The following is a 13,699-nucleotide window of genomic DNA, read 5'->3' as shown; positions in this document are numbered from 1 at the left end:
CCGCGTCCTCTCTTGCCTGCTGAATGATGGTGTAGTGGGACGTGAAGGTGTGGACCGACGACCAGGTCACTGCCTTGCAGATGTCCTGCAGGGGCACTCTTTCCAGGAAGGCCGCCAACGAGGCCTGGGCTCTGGTTGAGTGTGCTGAAACAGCTCCTGGAAGCAGCACCTTCGCCTGCTCGTAGCAGGTCCTGATTGCAGGCGGTGATCCAAGAGGAGATGCATTGGGTAGAGCCCTTCATCCAGTCCGCCACTGCCATGAACAGCTGCGTCGACTTCCGGAACGGCCGCGTCCGCTTGATGTAGTAGGCCAGGGCTCATCTCACGTCCAGCGAGTGCCATCTCCGCTCCTCCTCTGAACCGTGCAGTTTAGGAAAGAACGCGGGGAGGAAGATATCCTGGTTAAAATGAAACTGGGACACCACCTTAGACAGAAAGGCCGGGTGGGGTCTCAGTTGCACCTTGTCCTTATAAAAAACGGTGTAGGGGGGCTCCAAGGTTAAAGCTCTTATCTTGGAGACCCTCCTAGCCAATGTAATGGCCACCAGGAAGGTTACCTTCCACGACAGGACGAGCAGTGGGCATATAGCCATGGGCTCAAAAGGGGTCCCGTCAGAGTGGCAAGGACCAGGTTCAAGTTCCAGGGAGGCATCGGGTCATGGACCTGCGGGTATAGCCTCTCCACCCCTTTAAGGAACCTGACTGACATGGGGTGTGAGAATAATGACCTACCTTCCACTGGCTGGTGGAAGGCCGAGATGGCCGCCAGGTGCACCTTCAGGGAGGCCAGTGCTAGACCCTGGAGCTTCAGATGGAGCAGGTACTCCAAAATCACCTGTATGGGTGAGCAGCTCGGTGGGATACCCCAGGCCTCCGCCCAACAGGTAAACCGCTTCCACTTGGCCCAGTACACAACCTGAGTGGAAGGTTTTCTGCTGCCCAGCAGAATCTGTTGGACCTGTGCCTAGCAGGCTCTCTGTCCCTCCATCAGCCACAGAGTCTCCATGCTGTCAGGTGGAGGCAGTCCGGGTCTGAGTGCAGCAGCCGACCCTGGTCCTGGGAGAGCAGATCGTATCGCCTCGGGAGTGGCAACAGCGGGGCGATGGACAGGTCCAACATCATGCTGAACCAGTGCTGTCTCGGCCAAGCTGGGGCGATCAGTATGATGTCCACCTTGTCCCTCTTGATCTTCAAGAGGACTTTGGGCAGCAGGGGAACGGGGGGAAACACAAACATCAAGGTCCCCGTCCAGTCTATGAGGAACGCGTCGGATATGGAGCCCGTCTCGCGACCCCGGAGCGAGCAGAACCTTGGGCACTTCCTGTTCCAGGACGACGCGAAAAGGTCCAGTTGGGGAACACCCCACTTGTGGAAAATAAAAGTCACCACCTCTGGGTGCAGTGACCAGTTGTGTCGGGGTAGAAACGACCTGTTGAGGCGGTCCACCTGGTCGTTCCTGACCCCAGGGAGGTGAGAGGCAGATATGTGGAAGTCGTACCTCACCCCGAAGTCCCAAAGTCGAATGGCCTCCTGGCAAAGGGCTGAGGAGCGCGCTTCCCTCTGCCTGTTCATATAAAACATGGCCGCTGTGTTTTCCGTGAGAACCTGCACCATCCTGCCCCTCAGAAATCTGAGGAACACCTTGCAGGCCAGGCGGACTGCCCTGAGCTCCCGGACGTTGATGTGAAGACACTTCTTATCTGCTGACCAGAGCCCCTGGGTGCTCAGGTCACTGCTGATGTGGGCCCCCCATCCCACATCCGAGGTGTCTGTGATGAGGGTGACCGATGGGGCCACGTCTCTGAAGGGGACTCCCCTCAGTACCTCCCCAGGGGTCCTCCACCAGTTCAGGGAGGCCAGGACCTGGGCAGGAATCGTGACCACCCTGTTTAAGGAGTGTCTGGTTGGTGCGTATACCAAGGCTAACCACGCCTGGAGAGGCCTGAGCTTGAGGCGAGCCAGCCTCACCACATACATACAGGCTGCCACGTGTCCCAACAGCTGCAGACAGTGCCTTGCTGTCGTCGTGGGGGACCTCTGGAGATTGTCGATTATTGCGGCCATCGCCTCGAAGCGAGGCTGTGGGAGGAAGGCTCTGGCCTGAGTGGCATCCAGCGTGGCCCCAATAAAATCTATGCGCTGCACCGGAGTGAGCGTGGACTTCTGCTCATTGATGAGCAGCCCCAGTCTGATGCATGTCATGCAGGTGAGTTCCAGGCTGTTCCTCACGTGGGCTCTGGACCTGCCCCCGATCAGCCAGTCGTCCAGGTAGGAAAAGATCTGAACCCCTCTGCGGTGCAGGTGGGCTGCCACCACCACCATACACTTTGTGAACACCCTGGGGGCGGACGAGAGGCCAAAGGTTAGGGCCAAAATCTGGTACTGGCAGCCAGCTACCATAAACCGGAGGAAACATCTGTGTCCAGGAAGGATGGAGATGTGGAAAAATGCATCCTTTAAGTCGAGGGCAGCATACCAGTCCCTTGGATCAAGAGTGGATGGACCCTGCTGACTCTGACACCCTAAAGAGGGGTCCTCCTCCTCAGAGAGTTCTTTAAGCTCTAAATTAAGATTACTGGCCACCCTCTTGAGGAGCTCCTGGTGGGCCTTAAAGTCTGGCAGGGGTGCCCTACGGTCCCTGGCGGCCGCATCGTCGGGGAAGAGGAGGAGGATTGCGGGAGGGGCCACGTGGAGGGACCCTCTCCAGGATCCGATTCCTCCTCCAAGGAATGGCCCTTGTCTGGCTGGCTCGGAGGGGGGAGGTGCCAGTTGGGCCACTGAAGAGTGCACCGAGACTGTTCCCTGTCCCATTTCTGCCTCACATAGCCCCCAGTACGGCCACTGCCATGGCCCCTGTGGCCATGCCGGTGCCAGCAGCGGTGCCGACTGTGATGCCTCTTGGCGATGGGCATGGGACCCCGAGACGCTGGAGCGGTGCCAGCAGTATCTATGGCCCCTGCCTGACCTCGTCGACGATCTGCCTCGAGAAGATGTCAACGAGGAGGATTGCCGGTGCCGACGCCTGCGGTGCCAGCGGGGGGTCGAGAGGCTGGAGGAGCTGGAGAACGACCTCCGCCACGATGCCGAGGTCTTGTGACGGTGTTTCCCTTTTGGGGAGCGGGAGTGGGAGCAGTGCCGACTGTGTTGCCTCGGTGCCGGTTCTGACTCCGATGACCGTGAACGGCGGCGTGGTGCCGGAGTTGCCGTCGGTGCTGAGTCCTTTGGCACCGGGATCCACGCCTGACCCTGGTCTGGGGATCGGGACCAGTGCCGCGGTGCCATCTCCTCCGGTGCCGGGATCCTTGATGGACTACATGCCGGGGATCTGGACTGGTGCCGTGCTTTACTTGGCTCCTCTGGTTGCCGGGATCTGCACCGGGCTGCATGCCAGGGATCTGGACCTGTGCCGAGCATGACGTACTGTCTCCACTGGCACCGGGATCCACGCCGGGCTGTGTGCTAGGGATTGAGACCGGTGCTGCATCTGTGGGCTCGGTGCTGGGGTGCAGGATCTGGAACTGCGATCCCCGCACGAGGCAGAACTGTAGCAGTGTCGCCTCGAGCACGAACCTCTGGACCGCCCCCGGTGCCCCAGTGCCGATGATCTCGACAACCTAGAGTCGGAGCTAGGAGAGGAGCCCACATGCTCTACCCTCCGTGACCATCTGGGGGGAGACTTAGACTCCTGTCTCAACCACCCACCGGGGCCACCCAGCTCAGGTTTACCCTGAGACACCGGTCCCTGCGCCCTTGGCCGAGGGGGGGACGGAGGCGTGGGCATGCCCATGAGGGCGCGTGCTGCGACGAACGCCTCCGGCGTCGATGGCTCTTGCAGGGGCACTGCCCCACCCACAGGAGTCGGGAGAGGCTCCCTGTGAGGAGATGCTGGTGCTGGAGTAATCTCCACGGCACGCATCTGGTGCATCTCCTGACTCCCCCCAGGACGGACTGGCAGTGCGGGGGAGCCCTGGTGCGCGGTGTCTTGCCGCTTCTTCCTTTTCAGCACCGTAGCCTGACGATGGGTTGACTCCGGTGCCAGTGGAGCGCTCCGCACCGAGGAGATGCTCGGTGCCGCTGGGGAACGCGCGGGTTCGGAGTCTGGGCGCAGCGCGGACTCCATCAGGATGGCCTTCAAGCACACGTCTCTCTCCTTCTGCATGCGCGGCTTGAAGGCCTTGCAGATTTGGCATCTGTCTTTTCTGTGCTGCTCTCTGAGGCAGCGGAGGCAGCGGTCGTGAGGGTCACTCATGGGAAATGCTTTGCCCCAAGCGGCGCAGGATTTGAAGCCGGTTGAGCCAGGCATGGCCCAACCTTAAGTCCCTGAGGGCTGTCTATCTAATCTAACTAACAGTAACACTACAACTATGCAAACTTAACTACTATACTTAACAGGCACTTAAGTCCAACAAACAATGGGGAAAGCTACTTGCTAAAGCAAGAGGCAGACGTTCCAGCAACCGTCACAGGCGGAAAGAAGGAACTGAGGGCCCGCAGGGCTGGCGGCACCTCATATACCGCGACACGAGCGCGGCACTCCAGGGGGCGCCTGAACCGGCCCTACGGCGCTTGCTAAGGGGACAAAAGTTCCGGGAACCAGTGCATGGGGCACGCACTCACCTATATTGGAATGGATATGAGCAATCACTCGAAGTAGAACAAATGTTTATAATGTGTGAAAAATGGTGTTACAATTCAAACTGTTTTGCCACTATAACTTAACTGCATGATAATATGTGCTTGTTATAAATATCTTCTCTTGTTTTACACAGTGTAATGTAAAATAGCTCCTTGAAATGAAAATCTAATTCTCAGAAAGAGGGACATATATTATTTGCATAGAATCAGACTGAGCTTACAATATCTAATAAGGTCTAACATAGATAAAACAGCTTTTAATCTCTCCCCCTCACAAAAAAAACAAACAAATCAAAAACCAAGAACCAGCCTGGGCCTCCTGTCTTGATCACTGTGGACAACACCACCATTCTGCCTGACATTTAGGCCTGTAACCTGGGCATCATCTTCAACTCAGACCTTTCTAGGTCCTCATATCTAGGCTATGTCAAACTGTTTCAGATTCTTTCTGCATAATATCTCTTTGGCCTTTTGAAACCAGCCATTTAGCTAAAACTCTTATCCAGGCTCTCATCATCTTGTGTCTCAATTACTGCAACATACTTCTCCTTAGGCTTGACCCACTCATATCCATCCAGAATGTTGCTGCAAAGATCATTTTCCTAGCTCATTATTTCAACATTGTGACCCCTCTCTTTATATCCTCTAGCTTCTCTTCACTAGCTTCCCTGTCTCTATTGCATCAGATATTAGCTACTTGTCTTCACTAAGAGCCTATCCCCACTCAACCTGCCAGCTCTCATTCACTATTGAGACGTCATCTCCTGCTTCTGGTCAGCCCATGATGTCAGCCTCCATTGCCCATTTGTTAATTTTAAAAAAGCACTTTTGTGCTTTCCCCCATGCTGCTGCTCATGTTTGGGACAAGTTCCCCATAAACTTCTGTAAAGCTACCTTATTAGCCTCCTTCAAATCCCTCCTTAAAACTCTTCTTTCTTGTGATACCTACAAAAAACTTGACAACAGTTAGGCTGCTGGAATCCAGGAAGACCACTCCCTATCACGCTGACCAATATTGTCTGAGGGTATGTTCACTCTTCGAACACTACACTGGCACAGCTACACCAATGCAGCTGCGCCACTGTAGCACTTCAGTGCAGACAATACCTACACTTATAGAAGGGCTTCTCCCGGCAGCATAAGTAATCTACCTCTCTGAGAGGTGATAGCTAGGTCGTCGGAAGAATTTCTTCCACTGACCTAGCACTGTCTACAATGGGGGTTAGGTCAGGATAGCAACATCTCTCAGAGGTGTGGATTTTTCACATCCCTGAGAGATGTAACTATACTGAAGTACATGCCAAGTATAGACAGGACTCATTGTTTCTTGAGCTCCCCCAACTGTCTGTCTGCATTCATCTGTTGTCTCTTGTTTGATACTTAGATTGTAAGCACATTGGGGGCAGAGACCCTTCTTTTTGCTCTGTGTTTGTGCAGCGCCTAGCACAAGAGGGCCCTAATGCTATAGTAACACAAATGAATAAATAAACGCATATTCAGTATTTGCAATATCATCAAATTTTTATTTACCCACTACCTTGATTAACTCCAACTTGATCAAACAAAAAGGAGGTCATTAGCAAATCATTTGTGATCATTCAGTAATTGCTAATGTGTTCAGTTATGAAATTAACAGTAGAACTTGGTAGCTGAGGTTCTCTGGCCTTACTAGAATGGTCTCTTAAAAATAATTTGAAAGATTTAAAGAGAATCGCAAGACTGCCCACTTTTCCACTAGAAAACTGAATGATTTAGGTGATCAAGTAATTGACACCCTGATAGCATGATTGAGAGTCAAATAGGTAAGTAGGTGCTAAACAAGCTTTGCCACGCAGCTCTGTCAATACAACTTAATTGTTACCTGCAGTACTTCTGCTATTCCAATAGAGGACCTATCTCGAACAGAGATTAATGGCATCACAGTATTTGACTATTTGTGTTGCAAAGAAACTTCCATTAGAGATTATGTTAAAACCATCATATTAGTGTTCATTTATGACCTAAACAGAATCATAATCTAGCACTTCAGAGGTGGAGGACTAGTAAAATAGCAATGTATTGCATCAAACCTAAATGAAAAGTAGCACCACCATTACATTCATCACTAACCAATATTTTTACCAAGCTACAAATGATTCATGATTGTCAAGTTTATTTTACTTGATCTATTTTTTCATAGTTTTTTTTTTTAAAGAGTTTGATAAGAGTCATCTATAAATTTGGAAAACTAAGTTAATGGGAATATTTAACATGTACTGAACAGCACAGAAAACAACAGTAAACTGAGTTAGACAGGGTGAAACTAATCTATGAAAGATGGTATTTGCTTTAATTCAAGGACATAGGAGATTTCAAATCAAGAAGTTATAAGCAGGCAGGAATTCTGACAATTATTTTATTAAAGGCAGTTCCTAATGAACACTAACTGAGAGAGGGGACTGTAAAAGTCTGCAAAATCTAGAATGTTGTGCCCACACACTGACTGATAGAAGTTTGACTTGACCAGTAAGGCTCTGTGATCTAGTCATTAGCATAAGAGAGTTAGGACTTCTGCGGAAATATCAGTGAGTCAATGGAATTACAGTACTAAGGACTGACATGAGTAGAAGTGTGTACAGCATTTGTCCCCTGTGGTCCCATGTCTGATTCTGTCACTAACTTGGATATATAAATTGGGTGCTATGTATCTTGCAATAAATAAATCTAAAATATTATTGTTAATTCAGTCCTATACGCTAAATACACTGAATATGTCATCATATGTGAATTACCTTATATTTTGGAATGGCCTTTAGAAGTTCTTTAACTGGAACATCTGTGCCAACTACTCCCAGAAGAATCCCTTTGGATCTCTGTTTGAAAAGAAAATGCAGACCATTTAGAAGGACAAACAATCACTGTTGAAACAACGCAGGTCATCAATAATTATGTTCACGTTGTAAAAATTGTACTGAGGAGTACTAATCATAACCTAATCTGCTAACTATTTAAAAAGCTATGGGGTGGTTGCAGCTAATCTGGCTGGTTACACACAACACACACGCGATCAGCAATTCATCTCCTTTCCTTAGCCTGAAAATGAAATAAAAAAGTGTGCAAAGTTTCAGCAGATAAGGAAGGTGTCCCTCAATTAAACTCTTTTACTTGTGAAGCAGTTTTAAGAAGCAACACTATAAATAAAAAAGTGATTTATCCTCTTCTTTTCCAGTTTGCACTGCCATCTAATACCCAACAAAGAAAAATTAAATATTAAGGGAGAAATATATGTAATTATCTTTAATAATATAGCAGGATTTTAAAATAACAGGTCTGTAAGATAGGTCCAGCGCATTAGCAATAGCTCTATCTGAGATAAGCAAGTTAGTCTGGAGGAGAAAATTTATATAGATTATTTGCTGTAACAAAGCTAATGAAGAAGAAGACACATGGATCTAATACCACAGCATCAAGCTCGTAATCTTGGTGTTTCCTCCTAGACATAACACCATTAACCTTTTATTTTGAAAACTATAGTTTGTACACTATAATTATTTGTACATAAATATATTTATCGTCTGTTTAATTTATTCTAACAATAGATTCAAATGACAAAATAAATAATAATAAAAAAACTCTGCAAGTTATTAACTTTCACTGCAGACACCAGAGTATCACATGATAGAAACACAGTTTGAATACTTACAGTCTCATTTTGTTTACTAAATACCGGCATGGCAACAGTGGTCATCAAAACCAATCCCTGGTCATCAGCAAGCTATATTTGAAAAGAAATAGATATTACCTCTGAGTTACTTCAATCCATAATTAAATCATAATTACAGAAGCATCCAACTAAGTTTTCTTCTTTTTAAATGAGATCATGCATTTTATCTAAATGAGTTTTGCAACTTTAAAATTTCAATCCAGCCCAGCCCTGACCCATCTCCTCCCTCCCACCTCTGCCTCACTGCATATCAATTTTGCTAGTCAGGGGGTTAGCTGGCCAGGGTATCTTTGCTGGCATCTCTGAAGAGAGCTACCAGTGGGCTGAAATGAGGACTGTGGAACCAGCATCCGCACTAGCTAAGCAGATGGAGCTCTGCCATGATTGCCAGGCTGAGATCATGGATGCAGACAATTTGTCTCAGGTTCAGACTCAGAATTCTCATCAACTAGGGCAGAGACAGTGGAATGACAGCCAGTCAGGGTTCCAGGAGCACCTTTGGTACCTTAGTATCTAGCAGGTTTAAGTTTGTTGGACAAGTTGGTGGCATCAAACACTGGCTGGTTCTGTACCTCAGGTTTTAACATGTTTCTTCAATTTAGGGAGAGATGAAGCCTTCTGAACTTTGGCCCATTCAGGAGGAATATGCGGAACAATTTATCATCACTGACCAAAGGAGAGTGGGATTGCTCAGAAAATTGTGTCTTCACACCTTCCAGCTATATTCTTCTTTTCACAGATGGAAGATTTCACATCTGCATCTTTGTCACAAGAGAAATGATGGAGGGGTGTATTTGGCTGTGATTCCACAGGGTGGACTGACACCAGTCTGTCAACCTGCAGATCTTGAGGAATTTGATCAGCATCATATGAAGGGGAGTGAGAGTTACTATTTAAAGCATCATTTCCCCTGCAATTTGTGTGGGGGGGGGTTGTTTTTGTTTTTTGTTTTTGGGGGGTGGGGGTGAATTAAGTTTGGTGAGGTTATCCCAGCTGTCAAGGGCATCAAGCATCCAGGTACAATGAGGATTGATGGTTTGACAATGGGGCTCAGATAGCCTGAGTGTTGCATGTATTTTTCCAAAAGGATGGGAGCAGGTGAGCTGATCACCTTGAGAAAACACTGGGGGAAGCTGCATGCCCAGTTGCAGTTGTGTGGACTATACACAAAACCTCCATCCAGTCCTCATGTTGCTGTTACTGTACATCAACCGGACACATCCTCTTTAACTAAATTTCAGTTCAGGGACATATTCTGGAGAATCTTGGCACATTTGAGTTTCCACACCCAGCCTGTTCTGAGCACAATCCTTTCACTATAGGAGCAGCCATTGCCTGTTCAGCTATTGCCTGTTCAGATTTTCAGAATATAGACGTTACTGCAGTTGGTGGCCAAGTCATTTTAAGAGACATGTTAGAAACTAATCCATTTGGCTATTGAGATCTCTAACATTTAATTTCTTTTAGCTCCCAGTTTGTTGTATGGTTTTCATTCTCCCAAGCAGACCAATATTATGTGACACAGCACTATCCCCTGGGTGCAGAGAGCTGCCAACCACTGAATGGGAATACAAATGGATTTCAGGATTGAGAAGATTCACACCACGTGGGAGAGCACAGGAACATGGAGATGGGACACTTCATGCCTTGGTTTTTGATGTGAAAAGACACTTACTAGCACCTAATGTGATCCTTCTCCTATTGGTCAGGAATGATCTAAGTTGATAAGGGGGAAACTGGGGCCTGGGCTCGTAGCTCGGGTCAAGTGTGATTGTACCAGTCTAAGAACTTATTCTCCTTAGCCAGAGTAGTATGGCCTAACATGCTGACATGGTGGGTATGGAGGAGAGCCTCCTTAGCATCACATTAGACAAGGCCGGAATAAATGTAAATTGAGACATGAAAAAGCATTCCACTGATTATGGGGATGACATCTTGGAGATTTTAGATGATTGCCCAGGGTTACTCAGCTCTGACAGTGTGTATTTGTCAGGCATCTGTTAGAACATTTTTACTGTGAACATCCAATTCTGGCTTACAGGATGGCTGAGAACAATTTGTTTGCTAGGATGCCAACTAAGCAATTGGTAATTGTATCTGGTGGTGTTTTGCCATCTTTAAAATGGGATGGGAGGGAAATCAGGCCAGAGTTTGGCTGAAAGCTTTGGAAAAAGGGGTCATTAATGCCAAGATTTACTATGAGACCCTGGAAACATTCAATGCCCTGTATTTGTGATATCAACTGGTAGAGACTGCTGGGGGTTGGCCCAGTAGTTGCTGTAACCTTCTTTATAAGGGTAGAATTTTATGCTTATGGTCCAGGCCTACTGTTCAGCTTTGGATGGGTGGATGATTTCAAATGGACTGCTGGCCACTTCCATTATCTTTGGGTCAGGAAATGATTGGATCAAAGATGGTTCACATTTTGGGAGATAGACTACAATCACTCCTTGCTGCGTTTCACCCTTCATTAATTATTTCATACTAAATATTATTTCTGTATTAAAGTTGAATAGCTATGTCATAAAATTCATTGGGTTGTGAGGAGTTTTTCTTGGGTGATTCCCTGGGCAATGATGTTTTGGTGGAAATACTTTGAAATAGTAGAATGGTAGTCACTGGGTGTTTCCATTAGCACACATTGTGGGACAATTAACACTGGAACATGTAAGTAAATTGCAAAGGAAGCCATGACCTAGGAATTTTGCTTGAATGTTTGTTAAGTCTTTGAATCCCTTTTTCATATTAAAAATTATAGTATTATATCATGATTGCTGAAAAACATTAATTGTTTGAACAAACTTGAGAAGAAGTAAAAATGGAGAATGTATTTTTACCAGTAATTAAAACTAAACTTCACCTAATATTTATCATAGCTGGAACCAACATACGTCACTGATATCTACAAAACAGGCTAGGATTCTTTATCTTGTACTCTCAGAAGTAGCAAATACTTAATTAGAAATTCATGTTTAAAATGTCTTCCTTTGTCACAAATGTAAGAATTTAGATATCACCGACTCTTAAACCAAAATGTAATTACATCCTGAAATTATGCTATTGATTTAAAAACTCAGAGACTACAGTATGATTACTGACTACTTAGATGCTCAAATTTTCAAAATCCATTTTCCAATAATATAGACAGAATTGACAACTTCCAATTCCATCAACATGTACCAACTTCATAAACAAGCTACGTATGCATGTCAATAAATAAATAAACCATGCATTCAGACTTCCATTACAAAGTTACACATCTGTACTTTCCTTTAGATTTCTGAAGAAATTTCAATTCCTAAGTAGTTTCATATGGGAAACAAAATGAAACATGGGAAAACGTCCTTTTTCCCATAAAAGGTGATAATATATGTTTTTATGCAGACTATAAATGTCAGCTTAGTCACACATATAAAGGAGAAAAAATGCATTTCAGTTATTATAGACAATTATATTGAATGGCATTCATCTACTAATGTAATTTTCAGTTATATACAATGGAGCAGCCTTGGGAATGACTGAAATCCAAGTATGCAGTGTTGCTTAGTCTAGAATATTAGAGAGACAAGATGGGTTAGATGACCTGAAGAAGAGCTCTGTGTAGCTCGAAAGCCTGTCTTTCTCACCAACAGAAGTTGGTCCAATAAAAGATATTATCTCACCCACCCTTGTCTCTCTGAAATCCGAATGGCATGATTTTACGCTGCTGATATATATATATATATGCTGATATATATGGTCTCATCTCAGTTTAATTTTCAATTTTGCTTATCCATTTCCCATTGCCAGTAGTGTCCAATAGTAATACATACTGGCCATTATTGTATTTTATAATATTATAATTTTCTATATGTTGTAAAATATGATAATTCAATGTTTAAATATATATATAATAAATCCCATTTGGTTAATGATTACTGAGCCTAGAATCTGTAAAGTGTGCACGTTTACAGGATATGACAGGTACACTTGCACAAATGCAAGCCCACAATTTCCTTCATTGTGTGCATGGCCAGGCCTTTAAAAAGCTAATGCACACTGTTGCTCGCTGACCAAACTTTATTTACAAAGCAGAGAAAATAGGGCCTAAACCCACCAAAAACCTAGAATCTGAATACAAATTATCAGGTATACCCATGAAAACTCTTCTTCCTCTCCCCTGCCCCAAACCTGGCTTTTTCTCCGGGTTTCCATCTCCAAACAGGCCCTGCACCTCCCTGAACTTCCTCTACTAGTTCAACTGCATTACTCATTTTTAATGCTGAATCAGGCCTTTTCAGATTTTGGAGTCTAGATACTGAGGGTCATGCTTCAATCTGCTTCTTAATCCTAGTTTCCCTGATTGGCTGCTATGCCAGCAGTTTGCAAACTTTTTGAGTTGAGCCTCACCTTTGAGTTACAATTTCTGGTTGCTCCCCTCATAAGCCAGACAAAATAGACATATGTAAAAGTAAGCTTCACAGCCTACTAAAAAACCTATCAGAGACCTTAACCCAGCTTTAATTAAATGACCTACCCCTGTACATTCCAAATACACAGATACTTACCTATGGCACAGCCAAGGCCTCCTGAGCAGTGGGCTGCTTCTACCTTACAGCCAGGCTGCACTGCTAGGGTAGGGCCAATACCTGCCCCGCCCCCCTCGGGTTTTCAGGGTGGGGGAAGGAATGTGTGACAGTCTCTGGGGCAGAGCCAGCACTGGGTTTGGAGGCTGCCGGGAGCAGAAGCAGATGTTGACATTGACCCACAGATTGGGTGGCCCACTGAGATGAGTCAGGGGTGGGGGGTGGCTCCCTGGGGGGGCTGGCACAAGCTACCAGGCATTGCCGCTTTCCTCCCTGCATTTTTCTCCATGCCCCCCTAGTTGGGTGCACCCCAGAGTTTGAAAACCTTTGCACAATGTTTATTCTTTACCTGGGGCACCACGTCAGTTAACATGCATAGGTTCAGACTGACATTAAAGTTCCATCTCTTATTATTTGGCAGCATATACATTACTTCATTTTGATTTCCTTCAACTAGGTATAATACAAATAGAAAAAAATATAAGAAAACAAAAGTGGCTGACAATGTAAAACACAAATTTCGCCGGTAAGCTCAAATACTTGATGTGAGCTGAGAGAAAGGTATGTGCTTTGACGTGTTTCACAAAAACATTTTAGAGTACAGTATTTGTACTTAAAATTAAGCTATAAAACAAGCAAAAGAACAGTTAGTAGGTTAGGCAAATCAGCTGGCTGTAAGATGTTGAGAGCCGCACAGAAGGCTAGTAAAAGGAGGAGAAATCGGGTTAAGAAATCAAATTTCACAATCATTTGTGTAATTAGTAAAGCTGGTTGAATAATGTAAAAAACATTGTCA

At 46.0% G+C, this 13,699-nt stretch overlaps 1 protein-coding gene across 1 annotated transcript in view; it reads right to left on the bottom strand.

Moving 5' to 3' along the window:
- CACNA2D3 (calcium voltage-gated channel auxiliary subunit alpha2delta 3) overlaps window positions 1-13,699 on the bottom strand; it is a 665,237-nt gene that overhangs the window by 154,498 nt on the left and 497,040 nt on the right. Inside the window, exons 14-15 of the mRNA XM_067544184.1 lie at window positions 8,318-8,389; window positions 7,407-7,487 (exon numbers count right to left, since the gene is read on the bottom strand). Coding sequence (XP_067400285.1) covers window positions 7,407-7,487; window positions 8,318-8,389 — 153 coding nt within the window. The remainder of the gene's footprint in view (window positions 1-7,406; window positions 7,488-8,317; window positions 8,390-13,699) is intronic.

Source organism: Emydura macquarii, unplaced genomic scaffold (assembly GCF_026122565.2).
Source record: "Emydura macquarii macquarii isolate MOO-44397 ecotype Brisbane River unplaced genomic scaffold, CSIRO-AGI_Emac_v2 contig_968, whole genome shotgun sequence".
Classification (NCBI taxonomy): domain Eukaryota; kingdom Metazoa; phylum Chordata; order Testudines; family Chelidae; genus Emydura; species Emydura macquarii.
Note: the sequence above shows the minus strand (reverse complement) of the source record. Positions and strands in the feature narration are given on the sequence as shown.